Raw genomic sequence first — 24,639 nt, forward strand, 5'->3', positions numbered from 1 at the left:
GGCCTGCCGGTGCTCCTTATTCAGGATTCAAGATTCTTTATTTGTCACGTGCATACAAGTATACAGTGAAATGCAAAGGTGACAGTGCCACAGAGCAGTGCAACAATAAGTTTTAAAATAGAATAAAATCTAATAAAATAGAAGTACTAAAAAATATAAACAGTATGAACAGTATAAACAGTATAAACAGTATAAACAGTATAAGCAGTATAAACAGCGGTGAAGCAATGTACGCAATGGAATGGCAGAGTTTCTGTGTGGTGTCACAGTGCTGCATGCTTGGTCACTCCATCAGGCTACTGAGCATGAGTGGACCAATGCACAGCCACTGTGGTCGACGCCAGCATCACAGCGTGTACGAACACGGGCAATGTGTGCATTAACCACTCTCTGTGTAAAAGCCTTTCCTTGTACCCGATCCAAAAGAGCTTTTACTCATTCTCTCTCTCTCTCTCTTTCTCTCTCTCTTTCTCTCTCTCTCTCTCTCTCTCTTTCTCTCTCTCTTTCTCTCTCTTCACTCTGCCCTCCCCTGCTTTATCGCTCCTGCTGCAGGGCATTAATATGAAGTGGATTGAGTATTGTCTTAATGTCAGAAAGACGCGGCCTCTGTTGCTGTTCCCATTCTCTCTCTCTCTCGCTCTCTCTCTCTCTCTCTCTCTCTCTCTCTCTCCTCTCTCTCTCTCTCTCTCTCTCTCTCTATTTGATCATAGCTATTCATTTGAGATCACATAAAATTAATTTTGCAGTATTAACATGTCACTCCACACACTCCATGAGATAATGTTTCCACAAATATCAAATATATTATACATGTACACACTGAGCACTTGGGCAAGGTGGCGTGAGGCTTTTAGGAGTGCAGGCAATATTCCATAACATGATTTTATAAAATAAAATAAATGTAAAGAACATTGGCAGAGACAGAGAGAGAGAGAGAGAGAGAGAGAGAGAGAGAGAGAGAAAGAGAAAGAGAGAGAGAGAAAGAGAAAAAGAGAGAGGAGAAAGGGTGAGAGAGAGAGAGAGAGAGACAAAGAGAGAGAGAGAGGAGAGAGGGAGAGAGAGAGAGAGAGAGACAAAGAGAGAGAGAGACAAAGAAAGAGAGAGAGAGAGAGAGACAAAGAAAGAGAGAGAGAGAGAGAGACAGAGAGAGAGACAAAGAAAGGGAGAGATTGCTGAGGAGAGAGAGATCGCTGAGGAGAGAGAGATCGCTGAGGAGAGAGAGACTGTTCAGAGGTGGTCTAATATTTGCGTTGGTGAACAAGGTGATGGTTGCTGTGGACAGGAGGCCAAGCCTATAGAATACGCCACAGTGACCAACACCACTCTCAATGAATGATGTCTAAACCAATGTGGTTATCTTTGACATGACAGCAGGAAGATGGATTCCTGAGAGAGAAGGCAACCCTAATTAACCCTTTCTTCAACCATCAATCATAATGATGCATGAACATGGTAATTCAATCTAACAGAACATTCTGAAAATTCAGAGGTTATTAATAACCGAATATTGACTGAAATTGACCACCTATATTTCTATATGATAAGAATTTGGAAGCAAGTACAGTACTTACAAAATATCATCACAACAGGTTTTTTCAGAGAGTATCTCCTCAAGAAGAAAGAGACAGATTGCCTGTTTTATACTAAACATTTTTGGTAATCTGACAACAGCAAACTCTCCATAAAGGTAACAGGTAGAATCATGACACTGGCTTTTCTTTAGAGGAGGAGATATTGCTGATGTGAGGGGGCGGTGAATGTAGGCCATGTTTGCCTTGAATCTGATTACCCAATGTCCTGATTCATCCTGCTCAGTCCCCGGAGATGTCCTATCTATAATTATTCTATCATATCTATATCTATATCTACATCTATATCTATATCTACATCCATATACATCATGGTACTAATGGCTCAGGCAGAAAGGAAGCCTTTCATATTTGCACTCTTACATTGACGCGGGGTGTGTGTATGAAATAAACGAATCAAACAAAAACATTCATCAACGTTCCTCTACATATACTCTATATGCCTGTCCACATTGAAACACACATGACAGGGTAACAAGACAACATATCCAGGATCATATCAATTTCATCACAAGTGTCTTTCACTCCGATACCGATATGCTTTCCCCCTCACGGTGGGTGAAATGAAATAATCTGTATGCTACACATACGTCCGTTTCTCATCAAGCTAATTGTTTTCTCTCTCCTGCGTACTTGAACACTTCTGCTGTGAGAAAAGCCCTTTGTCTTCCTCTCCGGCCGCTGAGCTCAGTTAAAGCAGAGGAGAGTGGGGAGGAAGTCCTGAGCCATCACTATAGCCCTGACGAGTGCAGCAAAAATGGCTATTCAGCTTCAAGCTCGTAATTGTGGTCAGGACACTATGACCTTACTCATGTGTGCATAGTGACTGAGAGTGATGGGGGTGGGGCACAATATTCCTCCCTGGGGTAATAATTGGCTCCACTCATGTAGACGCCAAGAGATGGATGGACAGCCACAAGTCTCAACAGCACTGCTAGTATTTATCAGCACTGTTGTAGGAGGCTGTTGTCACAGGTGATACTAAAATCCAGTCAGTCACGATGAAATATTTCTAGTTTGACTTCTTTCCTAGACACAAGACATGTTTAGACGTAGTATGATGCAAATCATATAATTTTACAATGTGCCAAAATTCTGAATTGCCCAATACAAGGACCCTGTGGAACATTGAACTGCACAGTCAGAGCAATCTGTTCTGTGCTTTTTTTTTTTTTTTAAATGAAAAATACTTATATGATATATTTCTGTCATGCCCTCAACTTCTTCCTAGTCTGTGCCAGTGCCTCCCTCTCTCCTGTCTGTCTGTCTGTGTCTGTCTGTGTGTGTTGTGTGTGAACGTGGCCAGGCTCTGGTTCTCGTTTCCCTTCATCTTCTCCACCTGCCCGATCTACACGCCTGCTGGCCATCTACTCATCTACACACCTGCTGGCTGATCTACTCATCTACACACCTGCTGGCCATCTACTCAACTACACACCTGCTGGCTGATCTACTCATCTACACACCTGCTGGCCATCTACTCAACTACACACCTGCTGGCCATCTACTCATCTACACACCTGCTGGCCATCTACTCATCTACACACCTGCTGGCCATCTACTCATCTACACACCTGCTGGCCATCTACTCATCTACACACCTGCTGGCTGATCTACTCATCTCTGTGCTGTACCTAAACCCCGGCTTCCCATCCACTCATCGCCAGATCGTTATTCAGTGTTTCTACACGTTAGTCTCGCTTCTCTGCCTCTTTAGTATTCTAGATACTAGTCCTTGTGTTTGTTCTCTGTTTTTGATCGTCTTTCCTTTATTCCCCAGAAACCCTGCCCGGCTATTCACCTGTCTACCTGTCTACCTGTCTACCTGTCCGCCTGTCAACCTGCCTGACCGCACTACCTGCCCTATGTGGCCGCCTGCCCTGTCTGTCTGCCTGCCCTATGTGGCCACCTGCCTTGTCTGTCTGCCTGCCCTACCTGCCCTATGTGGCCGCCTGCCCTGTCTCTCTGCCTGCCCTACCTGCCTGCCTGCCCCACCCCGTTTGTCATTTTCCCCTGCTTGTCCCATTCCCAGCCCCAGTTATTAAAAACCCTTATTATTTTATCTTGCTTGGGTTCATTAGATCTGACCGTAACAATTTCTTTCTGCAAATATAAGCAGTTAACCCTCTCATACTGTACGTGTGTGATAAAGAGAGCCAGACTCTGAATGTATGTTTTCATTCAGCTTTTGAGCCACAAAAATATGATTTCACATGAAAGCCTATGCAAAGCACGAATGTGTGATTACAGTCCTTATACGTACATATACGCAACATTTACACAACATAAGCATTTCAAGTGATTATAGGCTTGGATGCACACTCTGCCGTAATCAGTAACATTGCTCCTCCTGAAATAATACACCATCTCCCAGAGGGTTGAGCTTAGTGGGCTTATATCAGCACATGCCTTCCACACGGGAGACCTGGGTTCGATCCAGGCTTGGTCATACATCACATATGTACTTACACAGGGAAGTCTCACGGATCCATAGGTTAATATATCTGTGGTAAGTTCCGGTTGATAGACCCATCTATAGATCTATAGAAGACCCACTGCTACCTCAGAGCCTTAACTTCTAGCCTGCCTCACACCTGCAATCACTGGTGTGGCTGGAGATATCTCTCCATCATCCCTCCTCATTCTTTCTCCCCCTCCTATTCCTATCATCCCCCATCCCTTGCTCCCTCCCTCCCTCCCTCCCTCCCTCTCTCTCTCAGAGGTGTCTGGTGACTATGGCTCTTCCACACAGTTAATGGCCCTGACTTGCCCCTCCCTCCTTGGAAGAGAGAAAGAGAGAGAGAGAGAGAGGGAGGCTGCAGCCCACCAATGTCCCCAGGGCCCTGCCTGCCTGCCTGCCTGCCTCTCTCTCTTGCTGCTCACTTGCTGCTGTGGCTCAATAACCAGAGCCTCCAGGCTGGGATCACAACCCTGCGAGACAGGCAAGGGAAGAGCTAGTGTGTGTGGAAGCTCCCAGCTGTTTACCCCTGCTTAGTCCTGCTCTCTCACACTGAGAACTTTCTCTCTCCTCTCTCCTTCTCTCTGAAGTCACCCGTCATGGCTGTGGCAGTGGGTACCGCTCCATGGGCGGCCCCCCTGGCCCTGGCACTACCCCTGGTGCTCACCCTCTGCCTGGCACCAGCGCCAGCCCTGGGAGGGTGCCCATCGGCCTGCCGGTGCTCCTTCGCCATGCTGCAATGCCTGGAGCCCGATGGCATTGCCAGCATCCCTGCGCTGGCATCGCAAGAGAGCGAGAACGTCACAGAAATGTGAGTACACTTGGTTGGTTGGTTGTTCGGTGTGTTGGTTTGGCGTGGGTGGGTTTGTTAAGCTCGCATGCTGAATGACATTTTTCTCTGCTTATGTTAGTGCTTATCTGTCCATTGGCTCGGTCTTGGTGGTTTATCTGTCCATTGGCTCGGTCTTGGTGGTTTATCTGTCCATTGGCTCGGTCTTGGTGGTTTATCTGTCCATTGGCTCGGTCTTGGTGGTTTATCTGTCCATTGGCTCGGTCTTGGTGGTTTATCTGGTTGCGGACAGGAAATTCATTCCGTTCATTCCTCCGGTTTAATTAGTTGACGTTGCGCAATCCTGTCGCTCTCTGTTCATTTTCAGTGCTTGGCATAGAACAACAAGTGCCTGTTTCAACAAGAGGAGGCGAATGTTGTCGAACTTAAGGCAGCGTTCAATTACAGTGATTGGTTTTCCATGAATTTTTCATGGAGTGAAAAGAATTAGGACACGATGGATTTAATACATTTTGTTTGAATGTACTACATGTTCATACAGTACCAGTCAAAAGTTTGGACACACCTTCTCATTCAATGTTCTTTTTTTTTTTTTTTTTTTTTTTTTTTATTATTTTCTACATTGTAGATTAATATTGAAGACATCAAAACTATGAAGGAACACATATGGAATTATGTAGTAAACAAAAAAGTTTTGAACAAACCAGAATATGTTTTATATTTTAGATTCTTTAAAGTAGCCACCTTTTGCTTTGATGACAGCTTTGCACACTCTTGGCAAGGTGTATCCAAACTTTTGACTGGTACTGTACGTACTATGAGTGGTGATCAGTTTACCGCCGTGACTTCTATGGAAGTTATTGATCATTGCTTTTGTAAATAAGACAAAAATATCAACGTGTCTAAAGGCTTCTCAGCCATGGTCTGAACTAGAATAATTGAGCCACCTATGATACTTGTAATTACTTTGCTGATACTTTTTGTAATGTTTCAAAGAACTTATGTTGACAAGTTCAAAGAGAGATGCTGTATTTTTGGTAAAATGGATAAAATGTGATATATGATTTGGTCTATATTATCTAGAGCCAGTTGATTATTGGTTATTGATTATACGTATTGGTTGATGCTGACCATGACAGGAATAATAATAAGTATTCATCACACACATAGATTCTTCTTGATTTTCCAATTCAAATTCACTCATGTCTCAATGTGCCACTCCACTCCCAATGATGTAGACCCATACATATTGGTTATAATTAAAAATGGAAAGTAATTTCTCTATTATTAAGTTTCTGATGAAAACATTTAATTGAAAATTCCTGATCCCCCTGATCTCACTGTTTGCATGTACGGTGCCCTACGTAAGTAATGGGAAAGTGAAGCATTTTTACAGCTCTCTTATGCCTGCACAAATTATGTGATAGAACACACCTGACTTACCAGAAACACCTGTCAAGCCAATTGTCCCATTACTTTTGGTGCCCTGAAAATCTATACTTTAACCTCATGGTAATTGTTTAATTTCAAATCCAACCGTTGGAGTATAGAGCCAAAAGAAGAAAAAATGCTTCATTGTCCCTTTAATAACGCAGGGCAACGTACATGCAAACAGTCAGTTCAGGTGGATCAGGTATTTTCAATTAAATGTTTTCATCAGAAATGTAATAACAGAGCAATTGACTGAGGGTGACTGAGTCTGTTTTGATCCTTAGGTCTGTTAGGTTAGCATGGTCTTAACCGGTGTTCCAAATGCTGTGAGTAGACACTATCAATAAGAGCAAGAGTTAGTGGTAGAGGAGTAATCAGGGCTGTTGGTTTGTGTTGATATCAACTCTGCTTCACTGACACGGTGCTTTGGTGACTGGAAACACTCATGGTTCTGAGATGGAGAGTGGATGGAAGATGCACTCTTACCTGGTGACTGACTCTCACCCTGCTGTGCAGTTGGGAATTGTTGGATTCAGGTGTGAAGTGTGAAGTCAAGAGATGTGACCAGACTGACAGAATCTTTTAAAGGTTTAATACAATGTTTACAATGGAGAGGTAGAGCATGAAGTACAAAGGATCTCTGAGGGTAGGATCTCTGATCTAGTACCTGTGGGGCCCGTTTTAGTTAGAGCCGAAACATACGAAAACTGGAGGCTTTTGGTTCACAGAAGAATATCAACCGACAATAATCAAATGCAGGATTCAAAGACATTATTCAGTGTATCTCGAAGAGTGCTGAACTACCTACCATCCAGCTAACAGATGGAAGACTCATGTCTGCAAGGTTTTAAACGGTACTTTGTATATTAGTAATTATGTGTAACTTCACATCAGCTACTCTTAACCCTTAATAGAAATGGATAGACATGGAAAACGTCCACCTGTGATTCATGGAAGTGCTTTTTTCTTATATAATACAGTCATTTTAAAATTAAAAAAAGAACGAAAGACTAAACTTTAATTCCCTGTATTGTACCACCATGCTGTCTTTGTTCTCATCTGCTGCTTTCAACAATTAACACTCACTCAAACTTATTTAGGAGGAGACAGCTTCTACATCCAGCTATTTGTCTGGACCATGCCAATTTGCTCTCTCTTTCTCCCTCTCCCTCCCTCCATCTGTCTGTCTGTCTGTCTGTCTGTCTGTCTGTCTGTCTGTCTGTCTGTCTGTCTGTCATTCTCTCTCTCTCTCTCCCTCTCTCTCTTACCATTTCGAAGGCATTTCTCAGTACCTGTGGCTGAACGTGTTACAGTGAACTCCAGCAGAGTTACTACTACATCCACTCAGAGCAATTCAATCAATAAGTGAGAAGGCTCTATCGGCATATGTTTTCCGAGGGAATGCTTCGTGCCAGTAAATGACAACACTTCGCCGTATTGGCGGCGCAAAGGAACACAGCCGACACACAGAACAAACAAGGGGCCATTAACTTAGGAACAGGGGCTGGAATTCATCATGCGCTAAGTTATAAATGCAATTTTGCGAATTGCCAGCGAGGACCCAGCCGGAGAACAATAGATGAAATATTACCCACTTGGCTCAATCCAATAAGCTTGGGCGATTGGTGATTCTGGTTCCACCTGCCCTGTAATCCCATTACCACTGCATAGGTCAATCAGACACAAATAAATATCTGTTTGTTTGCTGCACTGTTACCATATGTACACACAGAGTGCACTGACAGACTGAAACAATGCTCCTAGGGTGTCAGAGTAAAAAAAACGAAACATTTGATATGCATTTGCAGCATTGAAGTTCCCTTATCTAGCACTAAAAGTAGATTGTTTGTTGTTTGTTTGTCTATTTGAAGTATAGAGAATTCAGGGGATTTGCAGGGCAGAGTTGAGCTCTATCTCATTGTGACCTGGAAAAGAACAGTTCAAATGGGAAAATGTGACCTCAATCTTCTCCCTTCTTGGTCTTTTCATACTGTTTCATCTACTCCTCCTCCACCTCCTGACCTATTCATCCAAAGAGCTTCTCCAGCTCTGGTTGATGTTTACAAGCTCTTCCTTTGTGTATTTCTCCAGTTAATTGTGTTGTAGCATGTTCACATCCACTAAGACATCCACTGTATGGATTTTAATCAAGCTATCTTTTTTTAAACTATTCAAGAGGAGAGCAATGTGACCTTGTGTTTAAATGAGAGCTGACTTGAGCTACAGTCCACTCATTTGGTCTGGGGTACAGTATGTCTGGAAAAGTGAAAAAATGAGTCACTGAAGATGTCAACTCCGTGACTCAAGACAAGTTGTTTTTCCAAGTCTTCTCTACAGTAGATTTAGTTTTGATATTAGCTTTGTGGTTTGCTGTCTTTGTATCCACCTCAGTCTGGTTTTGCTATCAGTTGTCAGACTGTAGCCCACACAATTTCAGCACAAAAGCTTACACATACTACTCATTATTATTTTTTTATAAACATTTTTCCACTACCAGTTCCATTAAGAGCTATCATGTTTTTCAAATGTCTGTGTGCTTTTGTCTGTGAGTTTTAAAATCTTGCATTTTGTCATTTTTGTTTTGTAGTACGGTAATTGTAGTTCATTGTTCCTACAAGATTGCTTACACAATTCATGGCTGAAGGCCATAATCGAATGCTTCTATTTTGACAGTATTTTATTTCTGTGTTTTCATCAACTAGCTATATTGAAAACCAAGTCAACCTGGAGAACATTACAGATACAGACCTTGCCAACTACAGAGAGCTGAAGAATCTGTAAGTTCCCTGGCCTAATATGTATTTATGTACTTCTTGATCATGTTAAATACCTTATATGTTTGTCGATATAAGTTTGTTTCACTGTGTTACATATAAGGACTGAGAAATTCTTGACCATCTGACTTATAACATTATCAACATGTAATTCAAAGCATATCCTCAAGGCAGCACTGCATGTGCCTCCACACGTTAGACAGTTAGCCACAGATTTTCACTCTTTTTACTTTAATTTTGCGTATATGATTGGAATCTCCCAATGGACATTGTTAATTGGGAAGTGTATATGCATTCTGGTTAAAGTATTGTGAATATCATGGGTCTGCAACTTGTATCAACACATGGTTTGGGAGGATGTTGGAGTACTAAAACTAAAACAAGTCAAGAATTCCTCAGGTCCCTACGTATGTATTGACTGTATATAATGTTAAACATTGGAAGTTGAATTGATTAACTTCACTTCATGTGTTATGTTGGTCCATTCACTAAGTGATGGTCTCTATAAGTCATGGCCCACATCCCCTTCCAACATGGACAGCCATGTTAGAGCAATCTATATAGTCTTAAACATTACAACTTAACCTTCAATTCCCTTTATAGCGCTTTCAATTAAGGGGGGTAACTCTGTTCTACATAAGCCATGATTCTGAGAAGGAATTTGCTAGTTCAATTACAATTCTGCTGTTAAGATGCTATATGTATTGCTATTCAAAAATAGTAGATGTTTGAGGCTGAACTGAACTAAATACCTATATATAATATAGGGGCCTATGTCTATGGTGTATTTTTGCCTGTCAGATAGGAAATGCTGACTGGATCATATCCATTTTTATTTATCCATTGCTATTTTTTTTATACACTATGACCTTAGAAAAAAAACAATTTCGACCTCCATTGGCTCAATTGTTATGTAGTCCAAATCTTCCTTGACCAGATTACTGGAACCCATCTATTATGTGACCAATGACTCACTTCCTGTTTGGTATTTTGTATGTTGTCTGTTTTTCACCAGCACGGTCACATTCTGCAGGCTGGTGCACATCTCTGCTAATGCCTTCCAATATAACCTCAAGCTCCAGTATGTGTAAGTGTCCTTACAAAGGGATTGTTTTTCCTTCACATGTCTTGACTCATGTGTGGGTTAGATGGTTTGTCGCTGTCAATCATGAGAAAGCTCTCCAGCCCTTCTGTATGTGTAAAGCATTCCCACACATTCCATCTATTATGCTGATCGAGCTTCAAATTGGAGCCCCATATTACTACTCAATGTAGATTATAAGACTTTTATCATTTTTATATTGGGAATATGAATTACTGAGTGACAATTAAACTTCATCATGCTGTAATGTCTATGATTCATTTATATTACTAGCATTATTTATCAATATATTTTTTTAATTACTTGACTCTTACATTACTGATAAATAATTATTACTCGTTAATTTGATGCTATGTTATCCAAAATTAGTCATAATGAGGCAATACATTGATAAACCAAAGATTGCTCAGTAATGTGTCATGTGGGATGGATTTTAACCTCTGCTCTGACAGTGTATTACATTTGTTTTATAAGAAACATGCCATTTTAATGTGTATATATATATATATATATATATATATATATATATATATATATATATATATATATATATATATATATATATATAAACAGAACTCATTTAACAAATGAAGTGAAAATCAAGGCACTATTTCTATGCACCAGGCCTTTCCAGCAATTGAGTGCCATCTCTGATCTATTTGATAAGAAGAGTAAGAATGTTCCACCACAATTGAAAGGGTACACTCTACAGCACAGCACAACAAACAAGAATCAGAGTAGCATCAATGCTGCCTGTATCCATGGCAATCAGCCCATCCACCTGTAGGTGACCCTTATCACTACCATCTTGTCCTCATCATTTTACAGAGTGTGCGGCATGTCCAATGTTGTTTATCTGAAAGACAGGAGGTTGGGGGGGGGGGGGGGGTAAGGTAAGGTTGGGGGTGTGTGTGTGGGGGGGGGGTCTCGAGAAATTGGAGAAGACATCCACCAGTCACCTTTTACTCGCTCACTTTGCCGGATTATCGACAACTGATGCATAATAAATACACTCCACTAAGGGTCCATTATCGCTTAATCAATATTTCACCAAGGGGGTGCAGGGGGGTGTAGCAGATGTGTCTCTCAGATTGGGGGGCCCCACCCCACCCAAAGCAGGGTGAGAACACGAGAGGCATCTTTGATACTATAACTAGGGGGGGCCATTTTCCAAGACACACCACAATATTTTCTTCTAGAAGCCTGCCACTTGTTTACCCATGATCCTCTTTCCCAACCCCTCCACAGTTCTCTTAGATATATGCGCTGTGTGAGCAGGGCTAGGAGAAGCAGCTGCTATTCCCGGCCATTCTCTCTCCCTGTGGCCCGGGGAGGAATCGAGCCGGTAACAGATATGCCCCGATGGCTAACCCATCTGACATGAACTTTTGGGAGCAAGGAAAACAAATAATTGAGCCCCTGCTGGCCCCTATTGCCCCTGCCAACGTGAATATGTATTGGCTTGCATGAGCGCCCCTCCCCAGTGTGGTCTTCTGAGAGGTTTTTATTTACACCCTTGGCCGCCAGAGGATCGTTTCAGAGCAGTCACAGTGATCTTCAGCAGGGATAAAATATCAGGAACTGTATGTTTCCTATTGAGTGAATAACCACCATCAAAATAACAATAAAATCTTCATGTGCTGTATATGTCAGCTTTTAACTTTCCACCTTAAATATGTAGCCTTAACATGTTTAGAAATAAACCTAACGCTGCTAATGTAATGGTACATGATTTGTTTTTTTATACAATAAAACCTGAGCTGCTTTCATCCCCAAATCATGCAGCCTGATCAGGCTAATATAACACCAGTCCATTTGTTGCTCTATGTGGCCAAGCAGCCGTCTCCCTCAGAGATAAGTGTTTGTGCCTCTGGGCTAATCATCTAATGTACTGAACACTGAGAGAACACAGCGAGGTGTGCCAGTCGTGTTTGTGAACGTAGCACTTGATGTGAAATACTTGCCGCCGTAATTGATCAGAGCCCATTTGGCTGCATTAGATGTTTCCACCCAGAGAGTAATTCAAAGCAGGTACGCATTGTTCTAAAGAGAATGATCACATCACAGCATTACTGTACGACTTTTTTTTTTTTTTTTAACTATGTAATAAAAAAAGACTTGGATTAGGGGAGAAAAAAGTTAGGAATCATACAGGTTTCACAATGAATCCTATGAACAGCTTCATTTAAAAACCTGTTTTATTATTTTTGTTGAATCCTTGTTGAGGATCTTGTTGAATATTTGACACTAATGTTTGTTTACTGAATCACACAGGAACCTGGCATCTAACTCCCTGGAACATATCAGTTGGAAGGTGTTCCATTTTCTTCCTCTGCTAAACCTGTGAGTAGTGGATGGTGCCATAAGTGAAGATATCACTTCTGTGATCTTTTCAACTGAAATACTGTATATCTACTGCACCTTGGTCAAACCTTAAAGGAGCAATGTGGGATTCAGAAAATAACAAAGCGGTCTCCACAACACTTTTTTTGGTATCAGCTAAGGGATGGGGCTGGAGAAATTTGACCGCTCATAGACTTTGCCATGGATGCAAGGACTGACCATCCACAAGATGAAAATGATAGTTTTAACCATATTTTGAAGCTATATTTACAATTACATTGTTCACAAACAATGGATTCAAATAAGCTTATATTTTGGGTTCTGATGGGGTTGGTAGGTTTGATAACTCAATTTGAGCAAAATACCCATTTAATTATTTTGATGATGTAAGACCAGTTTCCTCCTGTTATGAATACTAGACTCCAGAGAACAATTTTCTAAAATACTAGAAAATATCAGACACATCGCAAGAGTAATTCCATCTATGTTCCTCTCTTTGTCAGATCATTCCTTACTATTCAATACTGAAACCCTCAAACTCTCAATGTTCCATTAAAATGTGCCCATCATGATACCAACAACCTTGAGGAGTTTGTATAGTTTGAGTGAAGAATTCATGACCAAATACACTTATTTTGTCTCTGTCCTCCTTCAGGGGTTTGAGGGACAACCCACTTGTGTGTTCCTGCGACATCCATTGGCTCCAGCAGTGGCAGCATAATGAACGTGGTGACCTGGAGAACCAACCACTGCATTGTCTCTCTAATGGCCACGCCCTACCATTGGACTCCTTAGTGATGGAGAATTGCAGTGGGTTGAATTTGTACATCAATATGGAAATAACAAACATGCTATTACTGTGTAATTACATAGGTATAGCATGATGTACAATTTGTATGCACAGTATGATGTTGTCACTTGATATGAATGTAAGAAAAAGGTAGGTATATATAGTGTTTTAGTCATTGTTAAAGTAGTATTTTAGCATTGTCTTACTTAAGGTGTCGTCAATCTAGTGCAACGCCACTTCGCCCGAACTACGTATTTCAGTAGAATTTATTGGACTAGTTACACTGCTAATTGTGTTGACGATACATGAGTGGCAAGTCCCACTTATACTGAAGGTATTAAATGACATGTTTTCAAACACTTTCTTTTGTTCGTTGCTTTGCAGTTGTCCCGGAGGTTACCATACTCCCTTCCATTAACAAGATCCAGGAGGGGGGCAACCTGACGTTTGTGTGCCAGGTGACAGGAGTGCCCACCCCCATTGTAAGGTGGCTCACAGACCAGCTCCACTCCAATTACACGCTGCAGGTACTGGGTGATTCCACAAAGGAAATACGTGACGATTATCTTAGAGAATTTTCTTTTTAAAAAAAAGGTTGTCAACACTGTACCTAATAGAATCTATTGGGTATATCTTACGTCTGTCCAAATAAACTGTAGCTTGGACATTTGGGTCATATTCTAAGGAAATGTAATTGTATGCACTGTATCGTTGATTTCTGAATGCCGTAGACCCAGACATCTCAGAGACGTATCCAATGATTGTAAACAGTACTGTTCACTCCTATTATCCATTGTGTTCTGCTCCATCGGCAGGAGAGGATCTGGGGCTCCACACTGGAGTTGGTCCTACACCTGTCGCACGTGTCCTCCAGAGACAACCTCCACAACCTGACCTGTGAGGCTGAGAACCGGGCAGGGCCTGGGGAGGAGATGGTGCAGCTGGACATTGAATGTAAGTGCCAATGAAATGTTACGAAGGTGCCAGAGACTCTTGAAAACAGTGAAAGATTAAAAGACTATTAAAGCTGACTCTGTCGGAGTGAGAGCAGATTGTGTCAATTGTTTTGTTTTTCAACAGAATGCACAGCTAGAGAGAGAAAATTATTCAGTGTTAATTGGGGCCTCTATGATGTGTGGTTAAAAATAGCCATTACATTCCACTTCAACATCATTCCCCGCCGGTCCTTTCCTAGCTTTTCTTCAACTGTCGCTCCTTTTAGTAATACATATACATGTATTGAAATAATGCATTAGTTATATACTTTATTTCCAACGTTCCGCTCTTTATTTACTTTATTTGGACGTTAAACCGAGAACAAAACAGCGGCCTCATTCCAGCCGGCTCTCTTAATACCTCCCTAACCTGTAGCCTACAATAGTACCTTTGATTACAGTTGGTGACCGTACTCTGTTGGGAGACTTGAGATGTTGTCTCCTTTAAGTCGCACTGAGCTACTCAAAGTTCCACATGAACAACATCTGAAAATGACAGCACCCAGCGGTCCCACACAAGAGAGTGTGATGCATTAGCAATACATTACCAACAAAGAAATATTGGCCAAACAATATCATATATCACTGACTCAGTGACACTCATTGGAAAATAAAGCCCAAAAAGAGTGGGGGCACAATCAACTGCAGCCAAATGCATGAGCATCGGGGGACAGATAATGAACGTCAGGAAAATGGGGGCTGATAACCGTGGTTAAGATCTGATTTAAGTCTCGGGCTAATGGACTTTTCCCTCCTACTCCGGAAAGCGGCTTGGGCGGTGGTGATTGGCAGTCGGTAAGTGTGTTAGTGCGGCTAATCTATCAACATCAGCCCCCCTGGTGGACGGACACTCGTTAACCGCCAGCCCTTTAATTACCCTTAATTACCTCCCCGATCAGTGGGGTGTTTACAGAGCTCGGTCAGTCCACAGAGTGGCTCTCTCCAGCACTGATTCCACAGTGATTGCTGTTGTAGAGGAAGCTTCCATCCATTCAATGGACGGATCAAAACAAAGGAGCGCCGCTTCGGAGAAGGTTGCTTAAGAATGAGAATGAGAAATGAGAATCCTCAGAAACTAAATGTCTGAACAATTAACAAATCTACGAACAAATCTGATACACAACACAATACAATGTCTTACTTCCACAAAAGGTTTCATTTCAGACAGACAACTGCAAAACTCAGGGTTCCAATCAGTGTTCCCTCTTAACACCAGACATGAAGTAATTGAGGTCAATTAGTAAAACCTGGTGGGTTTTGCTAATTTTCAAGTACTTCAGCAATCTAGACATCGAGACAATCTAGAGCTATCCCCTTAGCACAGCACTTTCTCAGGCAGGGTCATGGGTTAAGAGCAGTGGAATGGTCGGTGGATAGTGAGGGGTCTCTGAGCGTCAGCACCGTCTTCGATCGGGAAGGGGCCATTTCCTGTAGCTTCTTGTCTGCTCGGCGCTTCCAGGTAGCTCTTGTGGTCAGGGGCCCCAACGAAGACCAGGATCCATTATTCATAACAGGTCACTGCAGATGGAGAGCATTGATTCAAGGAAACTCATAGAGAGGGACCTACTGTTCAGGCACTTGGATGAGTCTACTGTCCATTGACTGTATGTGTGAAGTAGGTTTGTGGATGGTGAACTGCAAATGCAGCATAAAAGGGAAAACATGTGGATGGCTGGATGAGTGTGGATAACTACCGTACAGCGATAATTATAATTTCAAACTGAATTGGATTTTGTATCAAATCATGTTTGCCAAACTTCTTCAGCAAATAGATCTGTAGGGTTTTACTTGGTCTACTTGAAAGAGACAAGATTGTGTTTGACACTAATTTGTTATATCTGCTCATAAACTAGGACACACTCATAGGGGCATTGAATGATAAACTATGATAAAAGTACCATATCTGTACAATCAAGTTTTAAATGTATGAATTGAATCTCTCATCTCCCTCCAGTCCCGGTCAGGATCCTCTTCCTGAAAAAGGCGGAGCCCCAGCACCACTGGTGCTTCCCCTTCGCCGTGGACGGTAACCCCCAACCCACCATCCGCTGGCTCTACAACGGCTCCACCCTCACCGAGGGCCTCTACACCTACACCCAGGTCATCCCCGACTCAGATGACGGCTCGGTCCTACACGGCTGCCTGTTCCTCAACAAACCCACCCACCTCAACAATGGTCACTACACCCTCATCGTGGAGAACAGACTGGGGAGTGACCGTGCCACGGCCACAGGGTTATTTATGGACAACCCCTTTGAGGGGGATCCTGAGGGGATCATCCCTAGTAAGTGATTGACAATTGCAAATCTCTTTTCCACGTTGTGTGGAAAATTCCTTTCCATTTCACCAGCAGTTTTTGTGGATGTACATACTGTGTGTGTGGAAATAACATAGTAAGCCTTAATGTGTCTTCCTTTCTCTCTATGCCAGTCCTTAATGAGGATCCAAGTAAGCTTTTTGAATGACTTCTGTATTCCTCTAATTAAAAATGCAATAGAAATACAGAGCAATGTGTCATCAGTCTATGTTTTGTTTTAGAATTCTCAAATTCATTCAATGAATCCGATTCGAGTCAGTCAATGTGTTAGATGTGTGTGAATGTTTAAGTATGCTTCGATATCACGATACTGATATGACCAACTACCTCTGTTACCTCCAGCTCCCACCAACAGATCTGATGAGGATGTCACTGAGAACCTAGAGAGTCGAGTGTTTGGGGTGAGCAACCATTCACTGTGTCTGCAATAGACAGTAGCTAACCGGGAATGTGTAGGATGCTAATGCTAATGATGTTGATTCTCTGTCCCTGTGCACAGGTGTCAGTAGCAGTGGGTCTCGCTGTGTTTGCCTGCACCTTCCTCCTTATCATGGTTGTGGTTATCAACAAGTGTGGCCAGCATTCCAAGTTTGGTATTCATCGTAAGTTAAACTTTATACAAGGTACTGCAGATAGTTATTGTCTGTTTGTCATCGGTCTGCACAAAGCGTTGCATATTTACACATAGGGATGTGGACTTGCTAGGTGACCCACACTCACTTGCACCCTACTCTTTCAGATGGGCCCATTTTGTTAGCACTTGACTTTCGACAGTTGACTTGTTTGAATTTTTAAAAGGCTTATTCACGAAGATTCCAAAAGGAGACAGTCAGAACTATTAGTAAGACGTCTTGCCAAGATTTCTCTGAAAACGAACCTCCAGACTTGGGATTGAGCTGAAGCCAGCGACATTGCCAAATGATTTTTTTTCGTATCAACAGTTCCGCAGCAAGCGTTGTGTTGCTCTCTGAAGGTAATGCACCGGGAGGCTGGGTAATCTGGGGTTTCCGTTAGGCTGTAACTTTGCACACTGTCAGCCCTGGCGGCTTGGCTAGAGTGCCTTAATTACAGCATGCAAAGGGAACAGTGCCTGAAACCCCCCCTAGCTGCCGCTTGAGCCATTAAAGAAGACTGATGGAGGCCGACTAGGCATGATAGCCCCCCCCCCCCCCCCCCACCGACAAAGTGCCTAAGTGGGCCTGATTGCCTGAGTGGCCCCCCTCCTGGCCCGGACGCCTCGTTTCATTTCCCTGCTCGCTCCCGTTCCTCCATTTTCTATCAGGGACTCTGGGGGTTCTGTGGTTTTCCTTGCTGAGTGGGTTTTACGATTTTGGGGGCACTTGTTTCACTTAAATATGGCCCGCAGCAGCAGCAAGAGTTGCTTACTATTCAGACTTCCACTTCAGCTGTTTGAAGTTTCGAGTCAACGCTGGGCTGATTGCTGTATTGTGGTGTTGATTATTAATACTTTTCATCAGCAACCAAGGAAATCGTAAATACAGCAACATCGATGTGGAAAATCGGTTTTATGGCCTTATAAATGATAACCAAATTGTCTCTTGATGCACAATTCATGCGAAAAATGGTTAAAAAATTATTTTGGAAGTATTACATGTCTCTCTCTGTCTCTGTCTCTGTTTCTGTCTCTGTCTCTCTCTCTCTCTCTCTCTCTCTCTCTCTCTCTCTCTCTCTCTCTCTCTCTCTCTCTCTCTCTCATCAGGTTCCTCAGTCTTGGGCACAGAGGATGATCTGGCCGTGTCCCTCAGGTTCATGAACTTTGGAGCCAGCCCCCCCACCTCAGATGATAACTTTGTGGAGAACCCTCAGTACTTCTGTGGCATCATCAAAGATAAAGACATGTGTGAGTGGGATGGCCATAACAATTTGATTAGCACATTTGAGAACATGTGGGGCTCCCGGTTTCTGCTTTAGCCAATGTTTGGTATTGTGGTACTGTGGTCTGTCTTATCATAGTACACAACATCAGAATATATGCAATACAGCCTGTAGAATAATACAGTAGTTGCCTTTTGGTTCGAGGAGTATAATAGACTATTTCGGAGTGTCATTGTCAGTGGTGAAAGTGTATGTCATTATAGCAGCCTTCTGAAAAAGAGTCCCATGTTTTTACCAAGAGAGAGTTTCTAGTTGCCCAACTCTGATTAAGGTGGTGTTCATTTCTCTTCATTACTGTGCAGGTGTGCAGCACATCAAAAGACAGGACATCGTGCTGAAGTGGGAATTGGGCGAGGGAGCATTCGGCAAGGTCTATCTCGCAGAGTGCGCCAACCTCAGTCCTGACAGTGACAAAATGCTGGTGGCTATCAAGGTAGGACGTCATCCATGCCCACACACTCACAGGGGCATTGAATACCAAGCTGCCTGATATAACATTCTGAACAATTTCATAACTGTACATTAACCAAATCACATGTCCATACCAAACTCAACCTCATGTGCTCAACTATATATACCGAGGAGCATGAGAATATCCACAAAACCGGCTAGCAGAATATCTCTCTTCATCCTGGTTGTTCAATGGTCCTGCTGCAAGATATTATCATGGAAAAATCAATTTGTAGCCTCTTCTCAATTGTTGTCATGTCCTCTCCTTTGTCCTCCACTCATTTCACCCTCAAAAACCGCTGGAGAAGCAACATAGTCTCCAAATTAATATGTTCTGGGGGATCGTTTCTGCAGACAAAAGAATATGTTCTCTATCAACTTATGATGTGCCTATACCAGCGTTGACCACCTGTGTGCTGTAAGAGTACAGTACGTCAAAAAGGAAAGATACGTTGTGTGAGTTACGTGAATTAGGACTTAGGCAGTATTAGACATTGACTTAGAGTTAACTTAGAGTGGTTAAGGTAAGGGTAAGTTGTCAAGGGAAGGCATTAGCAAACATTAGCATCAGCGACAAGCAGTAGCAAGAATTGGCACAAAAAAACTGTCTCAAGCACGATTCGAACCAGCAACGTTCAAGGTTGCAAGTCGGGCAGTTCATAGCCAGACAACATGTTGACAGAGAACATATTATTTTGTCTGCAGAAACAATCCCCCAGGACGTATTAATTTAGGGACTGGGTTGTGGAGGAGAATACGTGTCAATATGAATTAATAATATGTTTTCAGTCGGACGCAGTGGAGGATGGAAGGGAGGACGCGACGGAGTCGTGTTCCCAACAACAGAGAAAAAGGCTTGTGACTTCAAAATGGCGGCACGTTGGTGGTTTGACTTCTCTCTCTCTGTGCTCTCAGACTCTGAAGGACGCCAACGAGTCGACGAGGCAGGACTTCCAGAGAGAGGCGGAGCTACTGACAGTGCTTCAGCATCAACACATCGTACGCTTCTATGGGGTGTGCACCGACGGAGAGCCACTGGCCATGGTGTTTGAGTACATGCGACACGGAGACCTCAACCGCTTCCTCAGGTACGTGTGACACGACGAGGTATCAAACCTGGGTCGTCTGTGCACCTCAAGACCATGTTAACCCACTGAACTAAAGCCTGAGTAATATATTAATATATGCCATTTAGCTGACGCTTTTATCCGACTTACATTGCAGTGAGTGCATACATTTCAGTATACATGGTCCCAGCGGGAATCAAACCCACAACCTAAGCGTTGTTAGCGCCATGCTCTACCAACTGAGCCACAGAGGACCACACAGAAATACAGTGCATTGGGATGCAATCTGTAGATAGTTTTCGATGACTTCTGTTCTACACATTGAATGAACATATTTGAAAACAATTAGTTCCCATACTGGGAGTGGAACCCGAGCCGCCTGGGTGAGAACCAGGAATCCTAACCGCTAGACCATATGAGAACTATGGCTAGAGTATGAACACTGTGAGGCTGTAACAAATCTGGTCTCATGCATTGTTATGAATGTAGTCCACCAAACCATCTTCACATTTTCCCAGAAGGCTTTCCGCAAGTTGCTTGATTGGCAGTCGGTTGTACAAAAGCTTTAGCCCACTCACTTGATATTTTCAAAAGGGTTGACTTGGTAACACATAGCCACATGACCTAATAGACCTTGCTAACCATTCCCCACTGGTTTCTATTCATTAGCGTTCCGTAGGGCAGCTATTCAAATGTACGGCTATTGTTCTACACCACTCACTCGGCCCCAACTGTTCTTCAACGAATCCACTTTACTGACCTCAAGGAACCACACGGGTTGGACTGTCCCTGTGCGAAGCCACTATATTAGACATGTTTCAGTGCTCTACCTACCTTGATGTGTACTCAAGAGCTAAAGCCCCTACAGTGACCTGGGTTGGACCGCATACCGTAGGGTGGACCCACTGTGTGGTGGAGCGGTCAGAGCACTTAGTATGGAGGGAGAGTTGTGGGCTTGTAGGCTTAAAACCTCTAAAGAATCATTTTAGAAGGACTCCGAAACCAGTCAGGAAGTGCCAGGGCATTGTGTGTAGCCTGTTGTGATTTTAATGCATTTAATCTAATGCATTTAGATTCAGAACACCATATACGCATGAGGATATGGACAGAAATTGTGTCAAATTTCGCATGCCGTCGACACTCACTCTCCAAGCCTTAAGACACCCACGTCTGTTCGTAAAAACAAGTGTGGAGCAAGTAGGGGTGTTCACTGAGAAGTCAGACAGTGTGTTACTGTACACTGACAGACCACCACTCGCCCTGCACCTGGGAGACAGGCGGACACACACCACTGACACAGAAGTAGATGGCGCACGTCTGCCAGGTGTCCATGGGGCCAGATTGTGAATGGAGACACATAAATCTGAAATGTATGTTCATGGATGGATGGAAATCACATTTCCAGCAGACAGATTGGCTGTGTGTCTCTCTCTCGGCCCTACAATGCAGCTGCTCTTCTACCCTACCACCTGCCCTTTAAACTAATAGTGATATTATAAACAACTATAGACTTCCTGAGTTAAGAGGGAGGAAAGCACGGGACAAAGTAGAGAGGCGGAATATTAGGATAAATGGACACATGTCAACAGTGATTTGCTCGTCTGGATGCAGGACCAGCAAGAGTGGGTGTGTATGATACTTGAGAACAATTGTGGGATTTTGGAACAGCGAGCCTATCATACATCTCCGAATTATATTATTGCGAATTAACGCAAGGCAAATTACAAGCCTTATGTTTCATATTAACCGTCGTCGTTTAGTCCTTTTATCGTGGCGAGGTCTCAGGCTGACCGTTTCTGTTGTGCTTATACGATCCCATATATGTCAAACGTTTGCAATCTGGAGATTGCATGTTATAGTCATTGTCCATTCGGTCAGCCTGGGTTTACAGTGTATTGCATCACTAGGTTGATGAAAAAGGTTCATTACTATGTACGGAGACACCCATCATGAGCCCCATTGTATCCGGATAGCCAATTGGAGAGCAGAAGGCCAGATGGAGATCTGAGCACTGAACCTGTTTCTTTTTTTAACCAGGAAACATTTCTGTCACAAGTCTAACAATGCTTCCAATACTCCAAAGCAACCTTTCTGATTGGCCAGCCCTAGACTGTTTACTTGACACAATGTCCTGCAAACTACAAAGGTCATGACCTTGCCTCCCCCACCCTCTTGTCCTGCCCCCAGGGCTCATGGTCCTGATGCCTGTATCCTGGAGGAGGTGAAGATCCTGCCGCTAGGCCAGCTCACCCTGCCCCAGATGCTCCAGATCGCTGCCCAGATCGCCTCAGGCATGGTCTACCTGGCATCGCTCCACTTCGTCCACAGAGACCTGGCAACACGGAACTGTCTGGTCGGGGAGGGCCTGGTGGTCAAGATAGGGGACTTTGGGATGTCCCGAGATATCTACAGCACAGACTACTACAGGGTAAGGGTAAAGTAGAACTTTTATACATACGCAGTACTGTCCATACGCAAACCCAGTTGTATGTGCCATCAATCAATCAGTCAATCAATCAATCAATCAAGTTTATTTGTATAGAGCTTTTCACATAGACAAAAGTCACAAAGTGCTTCACAATACAAAATAATACTGAACAACATAAACAATAAATACAATACAAACAATATGATCTAACAACAAATCATAGACATACAAAAGGCACACGCTCCATGTTGTGAATGTTGAAATGAGATCATACAGATTGTATTGTACATCATGCAGTAAGACTTTATTACTATTACCATGATAAAAATGTCTTAACACATGGCCTCTCATGTATTATTGCTTAATGTGTCATATGTATGAAACCTCTGAAACATTTGTATCCAAGGGTGTTAAAGGTAAGTATGCGTTGTCTAATGCCCTTTGTCCCTGGTCAGGTGGGAGGGCGAACCATGCTGCCCATTCGGTGGATGCCCCCTGAGAGCATCATGTACAGGAAGTTCACCACGGAGAGTGACATCTGGAGCTTTGGCGTGGTCCTCTGGGAAATCTTCACCTACGGCAAACAGCCCTGGTACCAGCTCTCCAACAGCGAGGTACGGACGTGGTCACCGGGTTACAATTACTATAGCAACACGAGGGGACATTCATGAACTATGACTTGCCTAGAATAGGTTTTTGCCCTCTTTTGCACTCTTCATCAAAAGTAACAATGGTCATAGAAATAATTAGTAATTTGATATGAAACAAATGTAAAATATGTTGAGTGTACTGAATTATTGTCTCAAAGGCAATACCCTCAAAATATGGGACATAAGATGCTGGCATTGAATACAAGATGTGTACTGTTTGAGCATATAGGGTTTGAGCATATATAAGCACTAGGTTTTCCCGTTTTTCATATATGGCCAATCAATATATTCATGGTAATCTTGGCTAGCCAAGTCCAGCACTTTCAGGTTGCCCACCAAGAAGTGGGACTCCAGCGCGACCACAACTGTGCCATTACGGGGCAGAACCCTCTCTCCTTTCAAGTGGAGGGTAGATCACTTTTCCCGTCCACTCGATCCTAATCTCATTGGCCTTCATCATCGCCCCAGGGCCAATGACGTTTAACCTTGTTAACCTAATCATTCCCGGCCGATGATGGACATGCGTAATTATTTTGCGTTCTAATTAGAGAAGACAAGGATAAATCATCCCAAATACTCTATCTGGGCATGGAGATAGGGTGGCAGCCATTTTGGAAAGTCAGTACTAATCATTGTTCACTTATGAAGTTGATTGAAAGGCTGTTCTAGTATGATGTAGTTCAGTGCTGACAGGCCTCACGTTCATTGAATTAGGCCATGACTAACTCTCTTAGAAAGGTTAAATCACTAGCTCTTTAAATGGGGAGCGAAAGGCAGTCTTTGAGCAGGAGTAGCCATGGTGGAATGCTTTCACACTAGTCCTCGACAAGGATGAATTAACAGAAAGCTAGTACGCTCACTTAATTTGACAATTTCTGCTAAATAAGATTCCATTGTTTTGCCAGGGTGCAGGCTAGGTCCTTCACATGTCTTTGCCTCTCCCAAACTCCAGAGCTCTGTAAATATCACAATACAATGGTTTGATCAGAACAAGCATTGTGATTAGCTCCTTGAGAGGCGTTCTTGGACTTGATTGGGGGTCTGCTGGAACTCTGAACTCTGAGAGCTGTGCCCTAACCCTCACCCTAACCCTAGCAATTCCCCCTACCCCTGACAATATTGACCATAAGTCACAGCCTCTCATGAATATTGCTTAATTAAACTGTGTTAAACACTTGAGGACCAGCTAGTTTCTGTCTCTCCTTGGCACATCGTTGATGAAATCTCTAATGGCTGGTTTTAACCCTTATGAATGAACAATGACGAGTTTGAAAATATTTGGACCCTGGAAAAAATGGCACAGCGAGTTTTTGTTAATCTCCATTGAATTCTAATATCGCTGTCCTCCCTCTCCTTTATTGCGCCCTCAACAGGCCATCGAGTGCATAACGCAGGGCCGGGAGCTGGAGAGACCACGCACCTGCCCCAAAGAGGTGCATGCCCTGATGCAGGGCTGTTGGCAGAGGGAGCCCCAGCAGAGGCTGGTCATCAAGGACATCCACAGTCGCCTCCTCTCTCTGGTCAAGAGCCCCCCAGTCTACCTGGACATCCTGGGGTAG

The 24,639-nt window shown here is 43.1% G+C and overlaps 1 protein-coding gene across 1 annotated transcript; it reads left to right on the top strand.

Moving 5' to 3' along the window:
- Positions 1–4,646: 4,646 nt before the first annotated feature.
- ntrk1 (neurotrophic tyrosine kinase, receptor, type 1) lies at positions 4,647–24,639 on the top strand (the record flags this gene model as incomplete). The annotated part of the gene is made up of 16 exons (XM_083679736.1): positions 4,647–4,858; positions 8,971–9,045; positions 10,058–10,129; positions 12,419–12,487; positions 13,143–13,297; positions 13,662–13,804; positions 14,093–14,231; positions 16,227–16,556; positions 16,932–16,990; positions 17,089–17,191; positions 18,310–18,450; positions 18,788–18,918; positions 19,851–20,023; positions 22,190–22,430; positions 22,886–23,044; positions 24,454–24,639. 16 exons carry the CDS (start codon positions 4,647–4,649, stop codon positions 24,637–24,639), a joined length of 2,388 nt encoding a protein of 795 aa, XP_083535862.1.

This window comes from Argentina silus (genome assembly GCF_951799395.1).
Source record: "Argentina silus genome assembly, chromosome: 10".
NCBI classification, from domain to species: Eukaryota; Metazoa; Chordata; class Actinopteri; order Argentiniformes; family Argentinidae; genus Argentina; species Argentina silus.